The following is a 27,258-nucleotide window of genomic DNA, read 5'->3' as shown; positions in this document are numbered from 1 at the left end:
TTGTAGCGCCCAGTACATGATTCCCAGCTAGTGCTTTCTGGAGAAATAAATTGGCTCTCCCTGCTACAGTAATGCCAAACATGTGGATGCTAACTGCCCACGGTGGGGCCCAGGAGGAGGGGGCATTTGGATTTGGGAGCGCAGATGTCACTGGATTTCTTTAAATGGGAGCCAAGTCACTTTTCCAGAACCTTTGTGCTACCAGTAATATGGACACCCCCTATATTACTGTTTACAGATGATGAACCTGAGTGGGGACTTGTTTTTTGTGGGTTGAGTAGAAGCTCTTAATGGTGGCATTTTGGGGTACAGAACATTTTGGAGCATATTTATCCTGTGCTGTATGCTGAACACTTACAGTGGGTACGGGAAGTATTCAGACCCCTTTAAATTTTTCACTCTGTTTCATTGCAGCCATTTGGTAAATTCTGAAAAGTTCATTTATTTTTCTCATTAAAGTACACTCTGCACCCCATCTTGACTGAAAAAAAGCAGAAATGCAGACAATTTTGCAAATTTATTAAAAAAGAAAAACTGAAATATCACATGGTCATAAGTATTCAGACCCTTCGCTCAGGCACTTATATTTTAGTCACATGCTGTCCATTTCCTTGTGATCCTCCTTGAGATGGTTCTACTCCTTCATTGGAGTCCAGCTGTGTTTAATGAAACTCATAGGACTTGATTTGGAAAGACACACACCTGTCTATATAAGACCTTACAGCTCACAGTGCATGTCAGACCAAATGAGAATCATCAGCTCAAAGGAACTGCCCAAGCAGCTCAGAGACAGAATTGTGGTAAGGCACAGATCTGGCCAAGGTTACAAAAGTATTTCTGCATTATTCAAGGTTCCTAAGAGCACAGTGGCCTCCATAATCCTTAAATGGAAGAGGTTTGGGACCACCAGAAGTCTTCCTAGAGCTGGCCGTCCAGCCAAACTGAGCAATCGTGGGAGAAGAGCATTGGTAGGAGAGGTAAAGAAAAACCCCAAGATCACTGTGGCTGAGCTCCAGAGATGCAGTAGGGAGATGGGAGAAAGTTCCACAAAGTCAACGATCACTGCAGCCCTCCACCAGTCGGGCCTTTATGGCAGAGTGGCTAGATGGAAGCCTCTCCTCAGTGCAAGACATATGAAAGCCCGCATAGAGTTTTCTCAAAACACATGAAGGACTCACAGACTATGAGAAATAAGATTCTCTGGTCTGATGAGACGAAGATAGAACTTTTTGGTGATAATTCTAAGCGGTATGTGTGGAGAAAACCTGGCACTGCTCATCACCTGCCCAATACAATCCCAACAGTGAAACATGGTGGAGGCAGCATCATGCTATGGGGGTATTTTTCAGCTGAAGGCACATGATGACTGATTGCAACTGAAGGAAACATGAATGCAGCCAAGTACAAAGATATTCTGGATGAAAACCTCTTCCAGAGTGCTCTGCACCACAGACTTGGAAGAAGGTTCACCTTCCAACAAGACAATAACCCTAAGCACACAGCTAAAATGACAGAGGAGTGGCTTCAGAACAACTCTGTGGCCATTCTTGACTGGCCCAGCCAGAGCCCTGACCTAAACCCAATTGAGCATCTCTGGAGAGACCTGAAAATGGCTGTCCACTAACGTTCACAATCCAACCTGACGGAACTGGAGAGGATTTGCAAGGAAGAATGGAAGAGGATCCCCAAATCCAGGTGTAAAAAACTTGTTGCATCATTCCCAAGAAGACTCATGGCTGTACTAGCTCCAAAGGGGGCTTCTTCTCAATACTAAGCAAAGGGTCTGAATACTTATGACCATGTGATATTTCAGTTCTTCTTTTTTAATAGATTTTCAAAAATGTCTACAGTATTTTTTTTCAGTCAAGATGGGGTGCAGAGTGGACTTTAATGAGAAAAAAAAATAACTTTTTAGAACTTACCGAATAGCTGCAATAAAACAAATAGTGAAAAATGTAAAGGGGTCTGAATACTTTCCGTACCCACTGTACATCGGGGTTTCCATCTAAATCTACAAAATACATGATTCAGATGACACCCCCGAGGGATCCATTCACAATAATGAGGCAGCAGTTACACCGGACTCCGTCTACCCTCTGGTCGACTGCGCTTTTATGCACGCTGAAAAAGATGGACATCACTGGATCATAGGCCAGACGGCGTCCACAGCGCCTCATTATACGGAATCTTCCCCCGGGGTTCTGTCCGAATCGCAAGCTCAGTCATTTATATGGCAGCATGAGACTTGTGTAAGAATAATATGGAAGTAAAAGATGGAAGTAATATTAAAAAACACAATTAGGAAAATTAAAAATGTGCTTATTAAATCATTAAGAAGAGGTGTGAATGCGGCCCAGTTATTCATCGGTGCGCAACCGGACTCTGTACAAGAGCAGCCGCGCCATCACCGGACGCTTCTGCTGTGATGTGGACGGCGGATAAAGCTTCACTGCACCGGAGACTTCATACAATATCACACACCGGTCATCGTCAGGAGCCGCTAATCATAGTCACATGCCAATCATCATCATCATACGCCAGTCATCATCATCACACGCCACTAATCATAGTCACATGCCAATCATCATCGTCATACGCCAGTCATCATCGTCAGGCGCCGCTAATCATAGTCACATGCCAATCATCATCATCATACGCCAGTCATCATCATCACACGTCACTAATCATAGTCACATGCCAATCATCATCATCATACGCCAGTCATCATCATCACACGTCACTAATCATAGTCACATGCCAATCATCATCGTCATACGCCAGTCATCATCATCACACGCCGGTAATCATAGTCACATGCCAATCATCATCATCATACGCCAGTCATCATCATCACACGTCACTAATCATAGTCACATGCCAATCATCATCGTCATACGCCAGTCATCATCATCACACGCCGGTAATCATCATCACACGCCACTAATCATAGTCACATGCCAGTCATCATCGTCATACGCCAGTCATCATCATCACACGCCGGTCATCATCGTCATACGCCGCTAATCATAGTCACATGCCAGTCATCATCGTCATAAGCCAGTCATCATCATCACACGCCACTAATCATAGTCACATGCCAATCATCATCGTCATACGCCGCTAATCATCATCACACGCCGCTAATCATAGTCACATGCCAATCATCATCATCATCATACGCCGGTCATCATCATCATCATCACACACCGGTCATTATTACACACCTGTGGAAACATCTACCGGAATCTCCTCCTTCCCGTCACTCACACACGGCTGATCCCTCCTCGTCATCGCTTCTTCTTCTGTCTCGTCCTTCACTTTATTCTTAGTTGGATCTTCCTCCTGATATATCAGATGTAACAATCAGCACAATACAAGAAACTACCAAAATCTGTGACATCTATGACCTCGATCAGAAATGTCCCCCATATACAGATCCGGTACAGGGCTCAGCACAGTCTACCTGATGACTCTCCGGGATGTTGTGATTCTCCTCTGGACAGTCCTGGGGATACAGAGGACGGGGACATCTCTCTGGTGGATTTCTTTCCATGAGTCCATCTGTAGGAAACACATAGTGACAGAATACATTGACATGTAAAAGTTTGGGCACCAATGGTCAAAATTACTGTTATTGTGAACAGTTAAGTTGAAGATGAAATAATCTCTAAACGGCCTAAAGTTACAGATGACATTTCCTTTGTATTTTAGGCAAAACAATAAATAATAAATTATATATATTTTCATCTTTTACATTTAAAAAAAAATTCAATAAGGGAAAATGGGCAAATGCAAAAGTTTTGGCACCCAGCAAGGTTAGTAGCTAGTAGCGCCCCCTTTTGAAAGTATCACAGCTTGTAAATGCTTTTTGTAGCCGGACAATAGTCTTTAAATTTTTTTTTGAGGGATTTTCATTCATTCTTCTTTGGAGAATTCTTCCAGTTCTGTGAGATTCTTGGGTCGTCTTGCATCCTCTGCTATTTTGAGGTCTAGCCACAGATTTTCAATGATGTTCAAATCAGGGGACTATGAGGGCCATTGTAAAACCTTCAGCTTGCGCCTTTTGACGTGTGTTTAGTACCATTATCATTTGCCATCCTCTTTTCACCTCCAGCTTTTTTGCAGATGATGTTATGTTTGCATCAAGAATTTGCTGAAATTTCATGGAATCCATTCTTCCCTCTACTCGTTCCCTGTGCCATTGGCTGCAACACAACCCCAAAACAGGATTGATCCACCACCATGCTTAATGGTTGGCGAGATGTTCTTTTCCTAAAATTCTGTGCCCTTTTTTCTCCACATAACTTTGATCATTGCTCTATTTTAACCTCATCGGTCCACAAGACTTGTTTCCAAAATGCATCAGACCTTCTTAGATGTACTTTTGCATACTTCTGACGCTGAATTTCATGGTGAGGTCGCAGGAGAGGTTTTCTTCTGATGACTCTTCCATGAAGTCCATATTTTTGCAGGTGTCTCTGAAGAGTACAACAATGTACCACAACTCCAGAGTCTGCTAAATCTTTCTAAAGGTCTTTTGCAGTCAGGCGGGGGTTCTGATTTGCCTCTCTAGCAATCCTACTGAAAATTTGCTTGGTCTTCCAAACCTTATCTTGACCTCCACTGTTTCTGTTAACTGCCATTTCTTTATTACATTTTGAACCGAGCAAACCGAGCAAAAGGCAACTTGAAAACGCTTTGCTCATAGCCTTCTCCTGCTTTGTGGGCCTCCATCATTTTCAGAGTGCTAGACAGCGGATTAGAAGAAGCCATGGCTGCTGTTTATTTGGCACATTGTTAGAGTAGGCTGGGTTTTTATAACACTGGCCTTTCCTAACGATGATAGTGAACGAGCCCTTACGCTAACAGGCTAAGTAAGGTCTGAATCATTGGTCAAAGTTATCTGAGCACACAAATGTCCAAGCGTAATACAAAGGAAATGTGTCATCTTTAACTTTAGGTCTTTTAGAGATCATTTCATCTTCAACTTGCTTAACTGGTCACAATAACAGTAATTTTGACCAGGGGTGCCCAAACTTTTACATGCCACTGTTGATTGTGTCATGTGATCATGAGATGATGGGAGTAGTAGTAGTAGATGGCCACAGAACCGACATGACAGTCTGCCCTCCTCACCCTGCTGATCGGCCCATATTGCGGTCGCCTCTTGTGCTCCATGTATAACCTCAACCTTAATATCAATCAGATCTTCACCCTAAAAAAGAAAAAATGTAAGATGAGCTCAGGTCCAATCACTTCATGGTCAGATATTGTGGGGACTTCAGTGTCGTCTACCTGATGATCCTCCGGGATGTTGCGATTCTCCTCTGGACAGTCCTGGGGATACAGAGGACGGGGACATCTCTCTGGTGGATTTCTCCTCCTGGATCCATCTGTGGAGACACACAGACTGAATACATGACCTGCCGTGTATCTGTCTATATATGAGACTCGTCTCTCAGAACCAGTAATTCTATGTTTATGTATCAGGGAATAAATTACATTGTTGTGGTCCTCACCCCCGATACCAAGGACCCAGCACATTGTGGCCTCAAGTATGAAGTGATAATCAGCGAGGCCAAAGCCTAATGCTCTGCACTCGGAGGATGAAGACCCCAAGGAGAGGGACAGAGAAGACCCTCGTCAGTCAGTGAAGGAGCCGTACTAAGAAACACAACTTCTCCAAGTTTTGTCTCCACCAGGGATGGAACCACAGAGGAGCTGGAGAAAGCTCCACATTTCCATCCATTGGTTTCTTCTCTCCTAATTCACTGTATGGAGATTGGGGGAAGGACGGTGACCATTTACCAGTGATTGTTTTTTGAGAGCTCATGATGTCACCATGAGGACACGGCCTCCCTCCTGGACAGGATCCTCTGGGATCACTAAGAGGAGAGAACCTTCCGTTCTATTAAAAGACGGGTTACCGTGTTTTTCTTCTTCTTTAAATAGAGATAACTCTCAACATCCGCCTCGGTATAAACACTAAAATAAGCAGCAAGTTCTGCGTTTGTCTCTAAAGGAGGAAAAAAGGGCACATGTACGGCTGACGGATGAAGTCACAGCGCCCGGAAGGACGGTGTTGTGGGGAGCACCCGGTACGCAGCGGTTAGCGTCTATCAATGTGTAGAAAGGACAACTAGAGAGCAGGCACCGGGGTCATGGGCGCTTACTGATGCACACGGGGAGCCAAGGAGAGATTGTCTGGTCAGACTCCACAGAAAAGCTCCATAATACATATTCTTCTGAACAAACATCCCTGTAAGGGAGACTTACACTTATTACCACCAGACCAGGATCTCAGATTGAAGTCCCCATCATTTTTGCTTTGTCTTCCAAAATTAGAACAAATATATATATATATATATATATATATATACAGGGTGGTCCAAAAGTAGGTGGACAGAAAGTGTTATAAGGTTATGAAGGGGAGATTTATCAGACATGGTGTAAATTGAAACTGGCTCAGTTGCCCTTAGCAACCAATCAGATTCCACTTTTCATTCCTCACAGACTCTTTGGAAAATGAAAGGTGGAATCTGATTGGTTGCTAAGGGCAACTGAGCCAGTTTCACAGATCTAGTTTTCACAGATAGATCTCCCCCAAATCTGTTTTCTTTTCAGATAATTCAGAAAATTCAGATAACACATAATGGCAAATAATTTAAATACAGATCAAAGAAAATGGATTTTAACAGAGTATTGGAAATCTCAAAATGCTGAAACTGTTAGAGCAAATTGGGTTGAAACATTTGGTACTCAAGACCGAAAGAGACAAACCATTTACCGCATTCAATGCCACTGGCTCAATCCTTAATGCTCCAAAAACTGGTCGACCCAAAACAGTCTGTACAGAAGATAATAAACAACTTGCTGCTGAAACATTTGTTCAGAGTCCAAAAATGTCCACCAGAAGAGCCTCTTTGGAATTGGGAATTTCAGGAGCTTCTATCATGCGAATCCTGAAATCTATTGGGTGGAAAGCTTATCGTCCACGTCTAATTCATGAGTTATTGGAGGATGATCCAGACAGGCGGCTGCAATTTAGTGTTTGATAAATCTCCCCCTTCATAACCTTATTACACTTTCTGTCCACCTACTTTTGGACTTTTTTATGTATGTATGTATGTATATATATATATATATATATATATATATATATATATATATATATATTTATATATATATAGATAGATAGATAGATAGATAGATAGATAGATAGATAGATAGATAGATAGATAGATAGATATGGTTAGGTCCATATATATTTGGACAGAGACAACATTTTTCTAATTTTGGTTCTAGACATTACCACAATGACTTTTAAACAAAAATTCAGATGCAGTTGAAGTTCAGACTTTCAGCTTTCATTTGAGGGTATCCACATTAAAATTGGATGAAGGGTTTAGGAGTTTCAGCTCCTTAACATGTGCCACCCTGTTTTTAAAGGGACCAAAAGTAATTGGACAATTGACTCCAAGGCTATTTCATGGACAGGTGTGGGCAATCCCTTCATTGTGTCATTCTCAATTAAGCAGATAAAAGGCCTGGAGTTGATTTGAGGTGTGGTGTTTGCATTTGGAAGCTTTTGGTGTGAAGTAAACATGCGGTCAAAGGAGATCTCCATGCAGGTTAAACAAGCCATCCTTAAGCTGCAAAAACAGAAAAAACCCATCCGAGAAATTGCTACAATATTAGGAGTGACAAAATCTACAGTTTGGTGCATCCTGAGAAAGAAAGAAAGCACTGGTGAACTCATCAATGCAAAAAGACCTGGGCGCCCACGGAAGACAACAGTGGTAGATGATCGCAGAATAATCTCCATGGTGAAGAGAAACCCCCTCACAACAGCCAACCAAGTGAACAACACTCTCCAGGAGGTAGGCGTATCAATATCCAAATCTACCATAAAGAGAAGACTGCATGAAAGTAAATACAGAGGGTTCACTGCACGGTGCAAGCCACTCATAAGCATCAAGAATAAAAAGGCTAGACTGGACTTTGCTAAAAAACATCTAAAAAAGCCAGCACAGTTCTGGAAGAACATTCTTTGGACAGATGAAACCAAGATCAACCTCTACCAGAATGATGGAAAGAGAAAAGTATGGCGAAGGCGTGGTACATCTCATGATCCAAAGCATACCACATCATCTGTAAAACACGGCGGAGGCAGTGTGATGGCTTGGGCATGCATGGCTGCCAGCGGCACTGGGTCACTAGTGTTTATTGATGATGTGACACAGGACAGAAGCAGCCGAATGAATTCTGATGTATTCAGAGCCATACTGTGTGCTCAGATCCAGCCAAAAGCAGCCAAACTGATTGGACGTCGTTTCATACTACAGATGGACAATGACCCAAAACATAAAGCCAAAGCAACCCAGGAGTTTATTAAAGCAAAGAAGTGGAATATTCTTGAATGGTCAAGTCAGTCACCTGATCTCAACCCAATTGAGCATGCATTTCACTTGTTAAAGACTAAACTTCAGACAGAAAGGCCAACAAACAAACAGCAACTGAAAACCACCGCAGTGAAGGCCTGGCAGAGCATCAAAAAGGAGGAAACACAGAGTCTGGTGATGTCCATGAGTTCAAGACTTCAGGCAGTCATTGCCAACAAAGGGTTTTCAACCAAGTACTAGAAATGAACATTTTATTTACAATTATTTCATCTGTCCAATTACTTTTGGTCCCTTTAAAAACAGGGTGGCACATGTTAAGGAGCTGAAACTCCTAAACCCTTCATCCAATTTTAATGTGGATACCCTCAAATGAAAGCTGAAAGTCTGAACTTCAACTGCATCTGAATTGTTTTGTTTAAAATTCATTGTGGTAATGTCTAGAACCAAAATTAGAAAAATGTTGTCTCTGTCCAAATACATATGGACCTAACTGTGTGTATATATATATACATATATATATATATATATATATACACATATACATATATATACACACAGTACAGACCAAAAGTTTGGACACACCTCATTTAAAGATTTTTCTGTATTTTCTTGACTATGAAAATTGTACATTCACACTGAAGGCCTCAAAACTATGAATTAATACATGTGGAATTATATACTTAACAAAAAAGTGTGAAACAACTGAAAATATGTCTTATATTCTAGGTTCTTTAAAGTAGCCACCTTTTGCTTTGATGACTGCTTTGCACACTCTTGGCATTCTCTTGATGAGCTTCAAGAGGTAGCCACCGGAAATGGTCTTCACTTCACAGGTGTGCCCTGTCAGTTTTAATAAGTGGGATTTCTTGCCTTATAAATGGGGTTGGGACCATCAGTTGTGTTGTGCAGAAGTCAGGTGGACACACAGCTGATAGTCCTACTGAATAGACTGTTAGAATTTGTATTATGGCAAGAAAAAAGCAGCTAAGTAAAGAAAAATGAGTGGCCATCATTACTTTAAGAAATGAAGGTCAGTCTGTCCGAAAAATTGGGAAAACTTTGAAAGTGCTACAAAGAAACTGGCTCACATGAGGACCGCCCCAGGAAAGGAAGACCAAGAGTCACCTCTGCTTCTGAGGATAAGTTTATCCGAGTCACCAGCCTCAGAAATCGCAGGTTATCAGCAGCTCAGATTAGCGACCAGGTCAATGCCACACAGAGTTCAGAGGTATGGACAAGCGACAGCAGATTAGGTGGAAAATCATTAGTAAATTAACCCCGACTCTGCTGAGTAACAATCAGACTCCGGTACCGAAAGAAATCATAGGAGAGAACGAACAGAAGAGTTGGGACATCTGTAGACAAAATGTGACCGATGCTCTAAGGAAGGTGAAAGTTTCTGAAAGAAGCCGCCGAGGACGAAGACTCAAGACTGATGAAGACGACAGCGGAGAAACCACGACTCACAGATCAGAAGAGAATAATCAGGGAATGAAAGCTGTGAGAAAATGTAGAGAAAACCAGAGCAAGTCCGGAGAAAAATCATCTATTATAGGACGAGGCCGAGAGACGTCATCACATCCACCGGAGCCAACAAGAGTCTCCTCTCACCTGGTGATGTCAGAGGCCGGAGCTCCTCCATCATCACCTCCTGGTACCGATCCTGGTGTCCTTCTAGATACTCCCACTCCTCCATGGAGAGATAGACAGCGACGTCCTGACACCTTATAGGAACCTGACAACGACACCGTCATCACTCAGAATCCTCCAGTGCTGTCCTGTATAATGTCCCAGCAGTCACCTCTCCAGTCATCACCCAGAATCCTCCAGTGCTGTATTGCATAATGTACCAGCAGTCACCTCCAGTCATCACCCAGAATCCTCCAGTGCTGTATTGCATAATGTCCCAGCAGTCACCTCTCTAGTCATCACCCAGAATCCTCCAGTGCTGTCCTGTATAATGTCCCAGCAGTCACCTCTCCGGTCATCACCCAGAATCCTCCAGTGCCGTCCTGTATAATGTCCCAGCAGTCACCTCTCCGGTCATCACCCAGAATCCTCCAGTGCTGTCCTGTATAATGTCCCAGCAGTCACCTCTCCGGTCATCACCCAGAATCCTCCAGTGCCGTCCTGTATAATGTCCCAGCAGTCACCTCTCCGCTCAGCAGCTCAATCATCTTGTTGCTGAGCTCTAGGATCTTCTTCTTCTTCCTCTCATGTATCGGAGGGTGCGGGGGAGGCTCTGTGATGGGGTCCGGGCTCCGCCCTCCTGACTCCTGGAGATGGATGATGGGAGTCACACCCTCCCCCGGTGTCTTCCTCACTATTGTGTAATCCTGTGTATGGAGAGAGACACTTAGGGAGAAGAATTCCTTCCCGACTCCAGATCTGACAATCAGTAGAAATCCCGGGATCAATAACCGTCTCCAGTAATCTGGGGCCATAACCTGGAATATTATTACACTCAAGACAGACATCCAGGCCCCTCTACAGCTCTTATAGGGAATCCCCATGACAACTCCTCCTGGCAGAGAGCTGCACACAATCACTGCTCTTACAGTAAAGAATCCTTCTCTTCCTCTTCTGGATTTCCTCTTCCCGATGTCGGACTTGTTACATAACACAATAAAGCTGATAGAAATGTAAAGGAGTTACCTCTCCGCTCAGCAGGGAGATGATCTCCAGGGTGAAGTGTAATAATCTTCTGGTGGTCTCGTCCTCGTCCATCCTCAGAAGGTCATTCAGTAGAAGGAGGGATGAACACTGGATCAGCTGGAGGGCGTCTGTACAATAAAAGGAGAAGATGAAAAGAGAGGACAACATCAGAATCCATTAAAAAACTTTCAGCAAAGGTTTGGGTGTGTCAGTGGTTTGTTTGCTAAGCTGCAGAGCAGGAGGCGCTGTACAATGCAAGCCTGGGTGAAGGTACAACAAAGGCTGGTGAAGGCAACGTAACTGGCGCACCCGAGTGAAAAGGCGGCAGGTTTACACGGACTGTTTGGATCACCCGGCTGCGATCCAGAGGACATTGTGCAAATAAAGATATTTAAAGTTGAACTTTCCTTGGGTCACTGCCCCATTACAATATGGTGGAGAATGCGGGCAGTGTGAACTGAGGCATACCCCAAAAGCTGCATGTCTGTGATCAAGTCTGGAAAGCTACAGCTCAAGCCTGCTGATATGGAGGGGCTACTAAAGCAGTTAGTACTCACCCAGCAGCACCAACATCTCCAGAGGCAACAGCAGGAGCAGCACCAGCAGAGCACTAATGACTTGATTGTGGAACAGATTGCGGCTCTGCGAGAGAAGCCACCAGCACCGACCCCAGAAACTCCTGAGGCCCGGGACAAGGTCCGTTCAGTCTTGAGGAAGCCTAGTCCGGAGGATGATGTAGAAGCCTTCCTCACCATCTACATGCACACCACGGAGTGGGAGAACCTGCCAACTTGCCAGTGGGCTGACGTGGTGGCTCAGTTTCTGATGGGCGACGTGCAGAAGGCCTACTTTGGCCTCAGTTGAGATGATGACCAGGACTATGGGAAGCTGAAAGGTGAGATCCTTGCCCTACTGGGAGCTAATACATATTTGAGAACCCAAAGGGTGTTTTCATGGACCTTTGTGGAGGCCGGGACTGCCAGGTCTCAGGCATATGACTTGCTGCAGCTAGTTAAAAGGTGGCTCCAGCCTGAGACTTTGACTCTGGCCCAGATGGTGGAGAGGGTGGTGGTCGATCGGCTAGAGAGAACTCTGCCAGCAGCTATACAGAGTTGGGTGCGGCAAGGGGACCCAGGCACTTTAGACCAGGTGGTTAGCCTGATCGGGCGGTACACGGCCACTCAGGACTTCATACGGGACTCTGCCCCACTGCGACTATCACGCCGGACCCTGCAAGCCCAGGAGCCGGTGAAAGGGTCACGTCCCTCTGCTGGGGTCAGTACCGAGCCCATAATGAGGGGGTACCCTGGAGTGAGGGAGGCAGACCAGTGTCCCCTAAAAAGGTCTCAAAGACTAATGGTGCCTCCACTATCAGGTGCTGGCAGCGCCAAGGGCCAGGACATGTGGCTGACAACTGCCCTCTGACTGTTGAACCCATGGACTGTGGGTTCACACGCAGAGTCTCGATGTATGCCCAGACAGTCTGCACCGTGACTGCAGACGCTGCGGGCAGCGAACCCCAATTGTGCCAGGTACTCGTCAACCAGAAGGAGGCTCTCTTGGACTCAGGGAGCCTAGTGACTCTGGTCCATGGGTCACTGGTTGCCAAGGAGAACCCCAGTGGATGGAAAGTCGGGGTTGTTTGCATACATGGGGACCTCCGAGAGTACCCGACAGCAGAGGTTACTTTTTCCATCCCGTGTGGGTAGATGAAACATGTGGTGGGAGTGGTGAAGACCCTACCTGATGGGACTGTTTTGGGAAGATACTTGCCCCTATACTGGTCCCTGTGGGAGAACAAAATTAACCCTCCCAGGGTAAATGTCCCGGCATGGAACCCAAAGATTCCGAGTCATGGATACCTGCCGTAGGGGTCGCCGACCTAGTGTAACCCAGATAGGTTAACCTAGAGGTATTGGCAGGAGAGGTTGAGGAGACCCCATCGATCCCAGAGCTGGAAGTGTCCCCTGGTACTTTTGGGACAACTCAGCTGCAGGATCCAACTCTAGCCTGCGCATGAGAAAGGGTGGTAGAAATAAATGGGGTGCCTCAGCAACCGGGTGCAGAGGCGGTTTTCCCATACATGGCTGTCAACCAGGATCTATTATATAGAGTTGATAAAATCCGGGATGAAGTGGTGGAACAGCTGGCAGTCGTACCGCCGGGCGCTGCTAGAGATGGCTCACGCTCTCACACACACACACACACACACACACACACACACACACACACACACACACACGCTGGGTGGACACCTAGGGATGAAAAAAAAACCACAAGAACGTATTTTGCAGTGATGCTTTTGGCCCGGGATTTATGCCGAGGTACAGAGGTATTGTGAGTCGTGTCCCAAGTGTCAACTTACCACACCCACTGCAAATTTCCAGACTCCATTGGTACCTCTACCCATTATAGGAGGTACCTTTTCAGCGGATTGCGATGAATATGGTGGGGCCTATAGTAAAATCTGCCCGTGGCCACCAACATATTTTGGTGGTAGTAGATTATGCCACCCGTTACCCGGAGGCAATACGTATCCCCTGCGAGCTGTTTGCCATGTTCTGCCGCCTTGGGCTACCCAAGGAGATCAAGTGGCAAGGGCCAAATGAAGTCCGGGAAAAGGTGGGGGAGGTGAATTACTGAGTGTACCAGCTCGGAAAGAGAAAACCGGAACAACTGTATCATGTGAACCTGCTAAAAGCCTGGAAAGTCCGGGAATGTTTGATTATGGATGAGACGCCTGTCGTACCGTCTGGGAACCCTCTGACACCAGCCAGGGATGAGGTCGGGTGTGAGGTTAAAATAAGTGATGCTCTCACTAAACAGCAGCGATGGGAGGCTCGGAATTTGATGCAGCAGAATACAGACGTATTCTCACTACTTTCTGGCCATGCATCTGTGATCCGACATGACACTGTCACCGAGCCTCGGGTAAGGGTACGAGTGAAACCGTACTGTGTACCACCCTCCAGGCTCCTCCAGCCAGTTCCTGGATCACTTTGCCACCTGGCTTCCTCACTTTCTATCCTGTGACATCCCCACCCTCATCATGGGAGACTTTAATATCCCCATCAATGATCCCCTCTCCCAATCTGCCTCTCATCTACTTTCTCTAACCCCCTCATTCGGCCTCTCAGAGGTCACTAATTCTCCTACACATGAAGATGGGAATACTCTGGACCTGGTTTTCTCCCGTCTATGCTCGCTGCATGACTTTACTAACTCCCCTCTCCCTCTCTCGGACCACAACCTTGTTTTCTTCTCTGTCAAGAACTGTCTCCTCCCCCGGGACACCCCGCTGACCACACTTATAGGAATACATGTACCATTAATACCCAGCAGCTTATGGACAATCTCCACACGTCTTCAGCCCCCATCTCCTCCCTCTCCTGTCCAGACTTCGCATTGTCACACTACAATAATACACTGAAGAGCGCCCTAGATGAAGTAGCACCTTCTACATGCAGAAAGACCCGACACAGACAACGGCAGCCCTGGCACTCAATGGAAATACGTTTTTTTCAGCGTTGCTCAAGATGTGCTGAGCGTCAGTGGAGGAAATCTCTTTTAGCAGAGGACTTCATCCACTATGAATTCATGCTCAAAACATATAACTCTGCCCTTCATCTGGCCAAACAATCCTACTTCACCACCCTCATCACTTCACTGTCCAACAATCCAAAATGACTGTTTGAAACCTTAAACTCCCTCCTGAAACCTAAAGCACAGGCCCCCATCACCAACCTCAGCGGTGATGATCTGGCCACTTATTTCCTAGAAAAAATCAACCACATCCATCAGGACATCTCAGCCCAATCTCCTCAGTGCCTGGATCCCCTTCCCTGCCGCATTTCAAGCTCACTAGCCATCTTTGAGCCTGTTACAGAAGAAGTTACCCAGCTTCTCATTTCTTCTCGACCTACAACCTGCAACAGTGACCCCATTCCTTCACATCTGCAGTCTCTCTCACCGGTGGTCACCACTCACCTGACTAAAATATTTAACCTCTCTCTTTCTTCGGGTATCTTTCCGTCATTTAAACATGCCATCATAACCCCTTTACTTAAAAAGCCATCCCTGGTCCAGAACTGCACTGCTAACTACAGACCTGTCTCTAACCTTCCTTACATCTCTAAACTCCTGGAACGCTTGGTCCACTCCCGTCTAATCCGCTATCTCTCAACCCTCTACAATCTGGTTTCCACTCCTTACACTCCACTGAAACTGCCCTCACTAAAGTCTCTAATGATCTACGAACAGCTAAATCCAAAGGTCACTGCTCCCTGCTGATTCTCCTGGATCTCTCTGCTGCATTTGACACTGTGGATCACCAGCAAATCCTTACTATGCTCCGCTCTATAGGCCTCAAGGAAACCGTTCTCTCCTGGTTCTCCTACATCTCTGACTGCTCCTTCACTGTATCTTTTGCCGGCTCCTCTTCCTCTCCTCGTTCCCTTACTATCGGGGACCCGCAGGGTTCAGTTCTAGGCCCCCTCCTCTTCTCTCTGTACACTGCCCCTATTGGACAAACAATCAGCAGATTTGGGTTTCAGTATCATCTCTATGTTGACGACAAATAATACACCTCTTCACCTGACATCACCCCTACCCTAATAGAAAATACCAAGGATTGTCTGTCTGCTGTCTCTAACATCATGTCCTCCCTCTATCTTAAACTGAATCTCTCCAAAACTGAACTTCTTGTGTTTCTCCCCTCTACTAACCTAACTCTACCTAACATCGAAATTACCTTGGAGGGTTCAACCATAACTCTCAAGCAGCACGGCCGCTGCGTTGGGGTCATATTCGACACTAACCTTTCTTTTACTCCCTATATCCGATCACTCACCCGCTCTTGTCACCTGCATCTTAAAAACCATCTCCAGAATCCGACCTTTTCTCACCTTTGAAACTGCTAAAACTCTTACTGTCGCTCTTATTCACTCTCGTCTGGACTACTGCAACTCTCTTCTGATCAGTTTCCCTCTTACCAAACTTTCTCCTCTCCAATCCATCCTGAATACGGCAGCCAGGGATGTATTTCTGTCCAGCCGCTTCACCGATGCCTCCATCTTGTGCCAGTCATTACACTGGTTACCCATTCGCTACAGGGTCCAATATAAACTCATTGCTCTCACCCACAAAGCTCTCCACAGTTCTGCACCGCCTTATATCTCCTCTCTCATCTCTGCCCATCGCCCTACACGTGCCCTCCGTTCTACAAATGACCTAAGCCTAACATCCCTCATAATCCGAACCTCGCACCTCCGTCTCCAAGACTTCTCTCATGCTGCGCCAGTTCTCTGGAATGCTTTACCCCAGGCGATACGACTGATGCCTAGCCCCCATGTCTTCAAGCGCGTTTTAAAAACCCATCTCTTTAAACAAGCCGACCACCTCAACTACTCAGTAAACCAACTTTCCCCTGTCCCCTCCTAAATATTATGCAGAATCTGCTCCCTACTCTTCATCTGTCTCCACACCCTCCATGCACACGATAACTGCACTCGATACTTGATTATTGCACTTATACATACGGGCTGATGACCGGATCATGCAGCTTTATATGAAAATCCCTATTTATTATAATTGTCAGACCTGAAATAACAAGCACTTTGCACCTACTGTGTCCCCCCATTCCCTTGTAGAATGTAAGCGTGCGAGCGGCCGGACCCTCGCTCCTAATGTAACTGTTTACACTGTCTTACCTTGTATTGAATTTATTGTCTGTACATGTCCGCGCTTAATTGTAAAGTGCTGCGGAATATGTTGGCGCTATATAAATAAAAATTATTATTAGGAATTGGGTACAGTGTAGGGGTGAATGCAATAGTTTAGGATAGAAACAGTTACTGTGTTCAGCAATAGCTGCAGAGCAGGAGGAGCCGGGGTAGTTACCAGGAGGTTTAGTGACTGCAGCAGGGGAGTAACGGGGAAGTCTGCCCAGCAACCGAAGGAGGATTGGTGATTGGCCCAGTCAAAAGGGGAGGAGATTAGGCCAGGGCGGAGTAACGTTTTTTCCTGTCAGTTAGTTCTGAGGGAGGGATGTGACAGAGCAGTAGCTGGAGGTCCAGGGGGCACAGAAACCCGGTCCGACCAGCAGCAGAGGGACGTTAGTCAGGAACTCTAAAACGACTTTCCCTTAATGTTCGGGGCCTACGGTCCACAGGAGTCAGCAGAGTAACTTGTCTCAAAATCTTCCCAGAAGGGGAAGTCGGACGGGGAATAGTACAGAGGAAATGGAACGGGACTCTAAAAACTGCGAGGGTCTCAGAGGCCAAAGAGGTCGACTCTGGAAGGGACATCTCAGGAGAAACAGACGGTGAATATTAACATATGCTGTGCAATGAACTGTGAACCTGGAAAAGGATGCGCCCAATACTGCGTGTTCCCTCATGGTGAAGTTGGACTGTTAAGTAAAGTTCTTTTTTATAAAACGGAGTGGAAGTCCCGTATTGTGTGTGCGGCGGTTACTGAAGAGGAAAAACCGAAGACGGCAGAGATCTGCGACCAAAACGTGAGTGTTCTGCACCACACGCACAGCACAGGAGAATGGGGACATTTGTCTTTGTCAGGGAGCCAGGGTGTAGGAACACAACAGTCCCTCGCCACTACTACCACCCTCACAAAAAATGCATAGGCCTGATGTAATCCCAAGGAATCAAGAAGGTGTAGCTACAGTCACCACTGGCAGCACTGTGAGCGACAGCTGTAACTGCGCCCCGACACTGAGTGACGGTCGCTCTGTACTGATGCACTGCTGAGCCGGCTGTCAGTCTCAGTCCCGGGCGCAGTTACAGACGCCGCTCAGTGCTGCGTACGGTGACAGTAGCTGCGTTGGCGCCTGCATGACTGAAAGCCGGCGGCTTCCGGGTGCCGCACACTCAGTACAGCGGCCGGGCACCTCCCTAATGCTATTAACCAGCAGATTAACCCCATATGTGCATGTTACTGGCGATATCCAACAAGACAGGTTCCCTGTAAGGAACAATACACAATAAATGTAAATCACTACAAATCTGAGACCTCAGAGACGTGTAACATCTTATTCTGGTCGTGTCTGATACGAAACTCCTTCTATTCCCCCCCAATATGTAGACTGAGCAGGGCCCTCCCTTATATTGTACCATACTGATACCGGGGGAGGGACGTTACCAGAGTAACCGCCCAGTGTGGGACGTCGGATAAGGGGACAGAGGACCCCATCAGTCACCAGAACAAGTCCTGAGACCCCAAAAAGCTCAGGAGGAACGACCCTTCATAACCCTCATTACTGATCGGCCATTATGTCATGAAGCGATGAATCTTCCTAATATTTCTTCTGCTGTCGCCTTATGAGGCTTCATTGTCCTCCAAACACAATCGGAAATCTGCTGATTTATCCACAGAATCTAAAATCAACCGCTGTTGACAATCACTCTCCTGTGTGAGCGATGGGGGAGGGGAGTGGAGAAGAAGAGACAGGGAGGGAGCGAGAACAGCAGCACAAGAGTCACATGTACAAGGCAAAAAAAGAGGAGAAAAGCCGAAAATGGGAGATTCATCATTACACGTCATCTACAGCGAACCTGGTGTAAGAGGCCGGAGCTCCTCCATCATCACCTCCTGGTACCGATCCTGGTGTCCTTCTAGATACTCCCACTCCTCCATGGAGAGATAGACAGCGACGTCCTGACACCTTATAGGAACCTGACAACAACGACACCGTCATCACCCAGAATCCTCCAGTGCTGTCCTGTATAATGTCCCAGCAGTCACCTCTCCGTCCTCACTCAGAATCCTCCAGTGCTGTCCTGTATAATGTCCCAGCAGTCACCTCTAGGCTCATCACCCAGAATCCTCCAGTGCTGTCCTGTATAATGTCCCAGCAGTCACCTCTCTGGTCATCACCCAGAATCCTCCAGTGCTGTCCTGTATAATGTCCCAGCAGTCACCTCTCTGGTCATCGCCCAGAATCCTCCAGTGCTGTCCTGTATAATGTCCCAGCAGTCACCTCTCTGGTCATCACCCAGAATCCTCCAGTGCTGTCCTGTATAATGTCCCAGCAGTCACCTCTCCGGTCATCACCCAGAATCCTCCAGTGCTGTCCTGTATAATGTCCCAGCAGTCACCTCTCCGCTCATCACCCAGAATCCTCCAGTGCTGTCCTGTATAATGTCCCAGCAGTCACCTCTCCGGTCATCACCCAGAAACCTCCAGTGCCGTCCTGTATAATGTCCCAGCAGTCACCTCTCCGCTCATCACCCAGAATCCTCCAGTGCCATCCTGTATAATGTCCCAGCAGTCACCTCTCCGGTCATCACCCAGAAACCTCCAGTGCCGTCCTGTATAATGTCCCAGCAGTCACCTCTCCGCTCATCACCCAGAATCCTCCAGTGCCATCCTGTATAATGTCCCAGCAGTCACCTCTCCGGTCATCACCCAGAATGCTCCAGTGCCATCCTGTATAATGTCCCAGCAGTCACCTCTCTGGTCATCACCCAGAATCCTCCAGTGCTGTCCTGTATAATGTCCTAGCAGTCACCTCTCGGGTCATCACCCAGAATCCTCCAGTGCTGTCCTGTATAATGTCCCAGCAGTCAACTCTCCGGTCATCACCCAGAATCCTCCAGTGCTGTCCTGTATAATGTCCCAGCAGTCACCTCTCCGGTCATCACCCAGAATCCTCCAGTGCTGTCCTGTATAATGTCCCAGCAGTCACCTCTCCGCTCAGCAGCTCAATCATCTTGTTGCTGAGCTCTAGGATCTTCTTCTTCTTCCTCTCATGTATGGGGGGGTGCGGGGGAGGCTCTGTGATGGGGTCCGGGCTCCGCCCTCCTGACTCCTGGAGATGGATGATGGGAGTCACACCCTCCCCCGGTGTCTTCCTCACTATTGTGTAATCCTGTGTATGGAGAGAGACACTTAGGGAGAAGAATTCCTTCCCGACTCCAGATCTGACAATCAGTAGAAATCCCGGGATCAATAACCGTCTCCAGTAATCTGGGGCCATAACCTGGAATATTATTACACTCAGGACAGACATCCAGGCCCCTCTACAGCTCTTATAGGGAATCCCCATGACAACTCCTCCTGGCAGAGAGCTGCACACAATCACTGCTCTTACAGTAAAGAATCCTTCTCTTCCTCCTCTGGATTTCCTCTTCCCGATGTCGGACTTGTTACATAACACAATGAAGCTGATAGAAATGTAGAGGAGTTACCTCTCCGCTCAGCAGGGAGATGATCTCCAGGGTGAAGTGTAATAATCTTCTGGTGGTCTCGTCCTCGTCCATCCTCGGGGGTCATTCAGGAGGAGGGATGATCACTGGATCAGCTGGAGGGATCTCGTCCTGCCGGCGTCTTCATGATAAAGGAGAAGATGGAGATCACAGGGGACGATATAACGACAATCACTGAATTCTGCCCCAAATATCCGACATTTATCAGGAAGAATCTGGAGGAAAAGCCACAAACTCCACCGCGGCCTCCTCCGCTGATCTGACCGCTCATTATCAGCCTCGTAGGAGGACGGTCACCGTGGTAACTACACCTCTAGTGGAGGACGGTCGCCGTGGTAACTACAGCGCCAGCAGAGGATGGTTACCGTGGCAACTACAGCGCTAGCGGAGGACGGTCACCGTGGTAACTACAGTGCCAGCGGAGGACGGTCACCGTGGTAACTACACCGCCAGCGGGGGACGGTCACCATGGTAACTACACCGCCAGCGGAGGACGATCATCGTGGTAACTACACCGCCAGCGGGGGACGGTCACCGTGGTAACTACACCGCCAGCGGAGGACGATCATCGTGGTAACTCTACCTCCAGCGGAGGACGGTCACTGTGGTAACTACACCTCCAGCGGAGGACGGTCACCGTGGTAACTCCACCTCCAGCAGAGGACGGTCACTGTGGTAACTACACCTCCAGCGGGGGACGGTCACCGTGGTAACTCCACCTCCAGCGGGGGACGGTCACCGTGGTAACTACAGCGCTAGCGGAAGACGGTCACCGTGGTAACTACAGTGCCAGTGGAGGACGGTCACCGTGGTAACTCCACCTCCAGCGGGGGCGGTCACCGTGGTAACTCCACCTCCAGCGGGGGACGGTCACCGTGGGAACTCCACCTCCAGCGGAGGACGGTCACCGTGGTAACTCCACCTCCAGCGGGGGTCGGTCACCGTGGTAACTCCACCTCCAGCGGGGGCGGTCACCGTGGTAACTCCACCTCCAGCGGGGGCGGTCACCGTGGTAACTCCACCTCCAGCGGGGGCGGTCACCGTGGTAACTCCACCTCCAGCGGGGGCGGTCACCGTGGTAACTCCACCTCCAGCGGGGGACGGTCACCGTGGTAACTCCACCTCCAGCGGGGGCGGTCACCGTGGTAACTCCACCTCCAGCGGAGGACGGTCACCGTGGTAACTCCACCTCCAGCGGAGGACGGTCACCGTGGTAACTCCACCTCCAGCGGGGGACGGTCACCGTGGGAACTCCACCTCCAGCGGGGGCGGTCACCGTGGTAACTCCACCTCCAGCACGGGCGGTCACCGTGGTAACTCCACCTCCAGCGGGGGACGGTCACCGTGGTAACTCCACCTCCAGCGGGGGCGGTGAGGTGAGGAGGAGCCGCTGCACATCCCCCATACAACACTGAGGAGCCGCAGTCACATGGAGCAGGAGCCTCCACAGGAACAGCTCTGATCTCACCCCACACTCTCCTCTCACAGATTCACCACAAACCCTCCCTGTAATCTCACCGGAATGGCGGGAAGCGGAAACCTGCTGCTGGCTGATACCAGAGAGCAAGAGCTGCGCACAACCAGGACGAAGCTGCTGCACTGAGAGCGGGAGGACCTGTGGTGACGTCACCGCCATGTGGTCAGGGGGCGGGGCTCAGGAGAGACGTGAAGGTCCTGTGGTGACGTCACCGCCATGTGGTCAGGGGGCGGGGCTCAGGAGAGACGTGAAGGCCCTGTGGTGACGTCACCGCCATGTGGTCAGGGGGCGGGGCTCAGGAGAGACGTGAAGGTCCTGTGGTGACGTCACCGCCATGTGATGAGGGGGCGGAGCTCTGGAGAGAATCTGTGAAGGACCTGTGGTGACGTCACCGCCATGTGATCAGGGGGCGGAGCTCAGGAGAGAAGTGGTGAAGGACCTGTGGTGACGTCACCGCCATGTGATCAGGGGGCGGAGCTCAGGAGAGAAGTGGTGAAGGACCTGTGGTGACGTCGTCGCCATGTGATCAGGGGGCGGAGCTCAGGAGAGAAGTGGTGAAGGACCTGTGGTGACGTCGTCGCCATGTGATCAGGGGGCGGAGCTCAGGAGAGAGGTGGTGAAGGACCTGTGGTGACGTCACCGCCATGTGATCAGGGGGCGGGGCTCAGGAGAGACGTGAAGGCCCTGTGGTGACGTTACCGCCATGTGGTCAGGGGCGGGGCTCAGGAGAGACGTGAAGGTCCTGTGGTGACGTCACCGCCATGTGATCAGGGGGCGGAGCTCTGGAGAGAATCTGTGAAGGACCTGTGGTGACGTCACCGCCATGTGATCAGGGGGCGGAGCTCTGGAGAGAAGCTGTGAAGGACCTGTGTTGACGTCACCGCCATGTGATCAGGGGGCGGGGCTTCGGGTGGTGATTGGCTCCGCAGTGTTTCCTCACAGACTGTAATGATTCTATAAACTATAAAGTTATTATATGGCTATGTGCCCACGTTGCATTTATGAAGCAGAAAATTTCTGCTGCATAAATGCAAGTTCTCTCCCGGAAAAACGCATGCGGAATTCCGCACGCGTTTATCACGCGTTTTCCACATGCGGAATTGCCTTGCGTTTTTTATGCATTGGACAAAGGCAATTCCGCTTGCGGAAACGCAAAATTAATTGACATGCTGCGGATTTTTGAACGCGGCATAAACGCTGCGGAAAAATCCGCAGCATGTGCATAGAACTTGCGGAATCCCATTGGGGACCATGGGGTGCGGATATACATGCGTTTTTCAAGCGTTTACGCTGCGGAAATTCCGCAGCATATACGCTTGAAAAATGCTACGTGGGCACACAGCCTAATGGTGAAGGAGCTGTGATGAGGCTGCGGTCATGTGACAGTGATGACGTCGCCGCAGCTCCTCCCCCTCAGGGGTCATTGCCCCGCCCAGATCTGCAGATGATCCCGGCGCAGTCGCTCCTCCGGCTCCTCCTCCCTCTGACGTCACATAGTGGCCGCTTTCTCCAGTGATGAGGATTTCTCCGCTCCCGGAGGTTCTGTAAGTCCAGTAGTCTCATCAGGTCCACATCTATAGTAAGTTCATCTGTTTCCCCAGTCAGGGCTCGCTCTCACTTCACTCTGATAAAACCCCAGACTGCGTCCGGACCCAGTAATCCTCGGATTCTCTGCTCAGCGGCGTTTTGTTTTCCAGCTCCGATCGGATCGCACGCACCCATATAATCTACCATCGCAGAGGCAGGAACCCCCCGTTCCAGTGGGGTAAGGAGCAAGCTGAGTCCTTTAAGGTGATGAAGGAGATCCTGACTGGGGAAGAGATCCTGACTGGGGAAGAGATCCTGACTGGTGAAGAGATCCTGACCGGTGAAGAGATCCTGACTGGTGAAGAGATCCTGACTGGTGAAGAGATCCTGACTGGTGAAGAGATCCTGACTGGTGAAGAGATCCTGACTGGTGAAGAGATCCTGACTGGTGAAGAGATCCTGACTGGGGAAGAGATCCTGACTGGGGAAGAGATCCTGACTGGGAAAGAGATCCTGACTGGTGAAGAGATCCTGACCGGTGAAGAGATCCTGACCGGGGAAGAGATCCTGACCGGTGAAGAGATCCTGACCGGTGAAGAGATCCTGACCGGTGAAGAGATCCTGACTGGTGAAGAGATCCTGACTGGTGAAGAGATCCTGGCCTACCCTGACTACAGCCAACCGTTCCTGCTGTACACTGATGCCAGCAACGAGGGATTAGGAGCTGTGTTAAGTCAGAAGCAGAATGGCCGGGAGAAGGTGATCGTCTATGCCAGCAGGAAGCTCCGCCCGACCGAGAGGAACCCAGAGAACTATAGCTCCTTCAGGTTGGAGCTCCTGGCCTTGGTCTGGGCCATCACTGAACGATTCAAGCACTACCTGGCCTCCAGTAAGTTCACGGCTTACACTGACAACAACCCCCTGACACATCTAGAGACAGCCAAGTTGGGAGCCATGGAGCAACGTTGGATGGCCCGGCTGTCAAACTATCAGTTCACCATCAAGTACCGGGCAGGCCACAAGAACGCCAACGCTGATGCCCTATCCAGAATGCCTCACCAGTTGGACACTGAAGAAGAAGTGGATGACCTGGAGGAGATTGAGCTACCTGCTTTCCACATCGTGGTAAGACACTAAACCCTTTACCTCATCACAGTTGGAAGGAGACCCAGGACAGCGACCCGGTTGTCAGCCGTATAAAAGAACTGATAACCCAGGAAGGTTCCTCCCTGGAGAAGGACGTTTCTCCACAAGCCAAGCAACTGTGGAATGAGAGAAGCCGGCTGTTCATCTTTAGAGAGAAGCTGTGCCGAAGGTATGTAAAGCCTAGGACCCATGAGATGGTATGGCAGATCGTAGTGCCCAGGACAGACATCCAGATGGTATTTTAGGCCTACCACGATCAAGCAGGGCACTTTGGTTGGAAGAAGCTGGAAACCCTCCTGAAGAGTCGGCTTTACTGGGTTGGAATGCGGAGCTCCATAGAGAGGTGGTGCCGGGATTGTGGACCCTGTAGCCTCAGAAGAAAAGACTACAGCAGCCAGAAAGCACCCCTGCCGTCCATCAAGACAACCCAGACCCTGGAGATCGTTGCTCTGGACCATGTCAATCTGTCACCTAGCAGGTCAGGCTACTCGTATGCACTGACCATGGTGGATCATTACTCCCGGTTCCTGGTGGTTGCCCCCGTCAAGGATCTGATGGCAGAAACTGCAGCAAGGACGTTTCAAGAATACTTCTGCAGGCCCCATGGATACCCGGAAAAGGTGCTGACGGATCAAGGCCCTGCCTTTGAAGCCGAGCTGTTCAAAGAGTTTTGCCATCTGTATGGGTGTAAGAAGATCCGGACTACACCGTACCACTCTCAAACCAATGGGTTATGTGAAAAGATGAATAACATAGTCATCGACCTGTTGAAGACCTTACCTCTAGAAGAAAGAAACCATTGGCCAGACAAACTGCGAGACTTGGTAGATCTGTACAATCACATACCTGTGAGTTCCACCAATTGTACTCCAGCGTACCTCATGAGAGCAAGACCCGGAAAGTTGCCCATGGACCTGGAGCTTGGAGTGGTAGAGCCAGAAGCAGATATGTCCACTGAAGACTGGGATACGACCCGACAGGAGCAGTACAAGAGAGTACAGGCCTGTGTCAAAGACAGTCTAAATAGGGTGAGAGATAAGCAGGAAGTACAGTACAACAATAGTGCACCAGCCGAACCCTTGACACCTGGAGAAGTTATGCTGAAACGCAAGAGAAGAAGCCACAAGCTTGACGACAAGTGGGAAAGGGAACCTTACACTGTGTTGAACTCCAGATTTGACAATAGGCAAACCTGTCTAATTAGCAAAGATGGAGGAAGAACAACTGCAACGGTATCAAGAGACCATCTGAAGTTGTGTCCAAGTCCGCTGAAGCCCCAGGAGGATGTGCCTCTGACCGTATCGGAGGAGCCTAAAGAAGGAGTACTCCATACTGACTTAGGAGATTTCCCGGCAGATTGGCCCCAACTGTATGGAGCGGTAATAATAACTGTGCTACACTTCTACCAACAGCCATAAGACTCTCCACTGCAAGTAAGACCTGTAAGTGCCCCAGAAGAGCCTGCTCAGGAAGAATCCCCGGAAGAAGGATCACAGGCAGAAGCAGAGCCAGTAGGCCCAGTAACCAGTGTACTTGCCAGTCCCCTAGAGAGGTTAAGACAGTCTTGTAGTCCACCAACACATAGAGCGGAAAATAGTACAAGCATCCACACTACATGCATCCCCGTACTACGTAGGTCATCGAGTAACACAAAAGGCCAACCCCCTGTCAGGTATAAGGAGTAAATAGAAAAACACCTGCAGTATAAATAGTTACCCGTAAGGGTATATATATCTATCTATCTATCTATCTATCTATCTATCTATCTATCTATCTATATATATATATATATATATGTATATATATATATATATATATATATATATATATATATATATATATATATACAGGACTCGGCTGATGACTGTGAGCTGCCCAAAAACTGTACATGTACATAGTTGCACTCCCTGGAGTGCCCCTTAAGTGACCACTGAACAAAAACCCGTTTGGCGTGGCAGAAGACATAGTCTGACCCTGGATCACTTATGCCCTGTAGCCACGCCCTGTAGCCACGCCCAGGGCCTACGTTGAAGGTTTTCAGGCGGGTCCCTCATGCTGCTCATCTTCACCAGTGAGATGGACACCAGTTAATGGATCTCACTGAGGCTTTAAGAAGAGTGTGCTGTATATAAGAAAATATATTAATGTTATTATTGTATTATAATGTTACCTGTAATGTTCAAGAAAAGTGCCTCCCATAAAGGGAAGAAATGTTATTGTTTAACCTGTTTTTGCAAAAATGCTTCAGTCCAGGAGTACTCAGTTTTACTAGGGGGGGATGTGGCGCCCTGCTGCGCATTGGTGCCACAGAACCCAGAAGGGTGCATGGAAGGACTTCTCCACAAGAGGCCCTCACACATTCACACACCTCCACGCTACCACCTTAGACAAGCAGAGGGAGCCCGTTAGGAGCCAGGCAGCTCAGTTAGTTCAGAGTTGTTTAGAGATCAGTCAGACTGAGAGAGTCTGAGAGCGTGCTGACGCTCAGAGAGCAGCGAAGAGGCAGCAAACTGGCTGCTGTGCTTAGGCGAGCCAAGGCCTAGAGCACGTGTGAAGGCCTAGTGAGGGCCCTGAGTGTGGCCGAAGGTGAGAGGAGAAGGAAGAAGTAGTGAGGGGGCAGAGGAGCATACCAGGCTCACCCCGAGATATATACCGTACACCTGGTCTGCGCCTACAGGGACCCTTAATACCCAGTAGGAACCCCTGGAGGACTACAGGTCCCAGGTTCACCAAATGCTGATTGCAGTACCAGGGCTAGGAGTCACGGAGGCCCCAGCGTCCAGGGAGAGTGATCTCCAAAGAGAAGGCCCTACCACCAGGTCAGCAGGTG

At 48.5% G+C, this 27,258-nt stretch overlaps 2 protein-coding genes across 2 annotated transcripts in view; both read right to left on the bottom strand.

Annotated features, from left to right (window-relative positions):
* LOC141219287 (uncharacterized) overlaps positions 1-27,258 on the bottom strand; it is a 48,432-nt gene that overhangs the window by 7,423 nt on the left and 13,751 nt on the right. The window lies entirely within an intron of this gene.
* On the bottom strand, positions 4,887-18,742 carry LOC141219282 (uncharacterized). The gene is made up of 7 exons (XM_073666053.1): positions 18,626-18,742; positions 11,058-11,185; positions 10,556-10,738; positions 10,014-10,137; positions 5,296-5,393; positions 5,137-5,215; positions 4,887-4,903 (listed from the first exon to the last, which is right to left on the bottom strand). Exons 1-7 carry the CDS (start codon positions 18,705-18,707, stop codon positions 4,887-4,889), a joined length of 711 nt encoding a protein of 236 aa, XP_073522154.1. The 5' UTR covers positions 18,708-18,742.

The sequence above is a fragment of the Phyllobates terribilis genome, unplaced genomic scaffold, assembly GCF_046119375.1.
Source record: "Phyllobates terribilis strain yellow unplaced genomic scaffold, ASM4611937v1 Scaffold_259__1_contigs__length_2703414, whole genome shotgun sequence".
Taxonomy (NCBI): domain Eukaryota; kingdom Metazoa; phylum Chordata; class Amphibia; order Anura; family Dendrobatidae; genus Phyllobates; species Phyllobates terribilis.
Note: the sequence above shows the minus strand (reverse complement) of the source record. Positions and strands in the feature narration are given on the sequence as shown.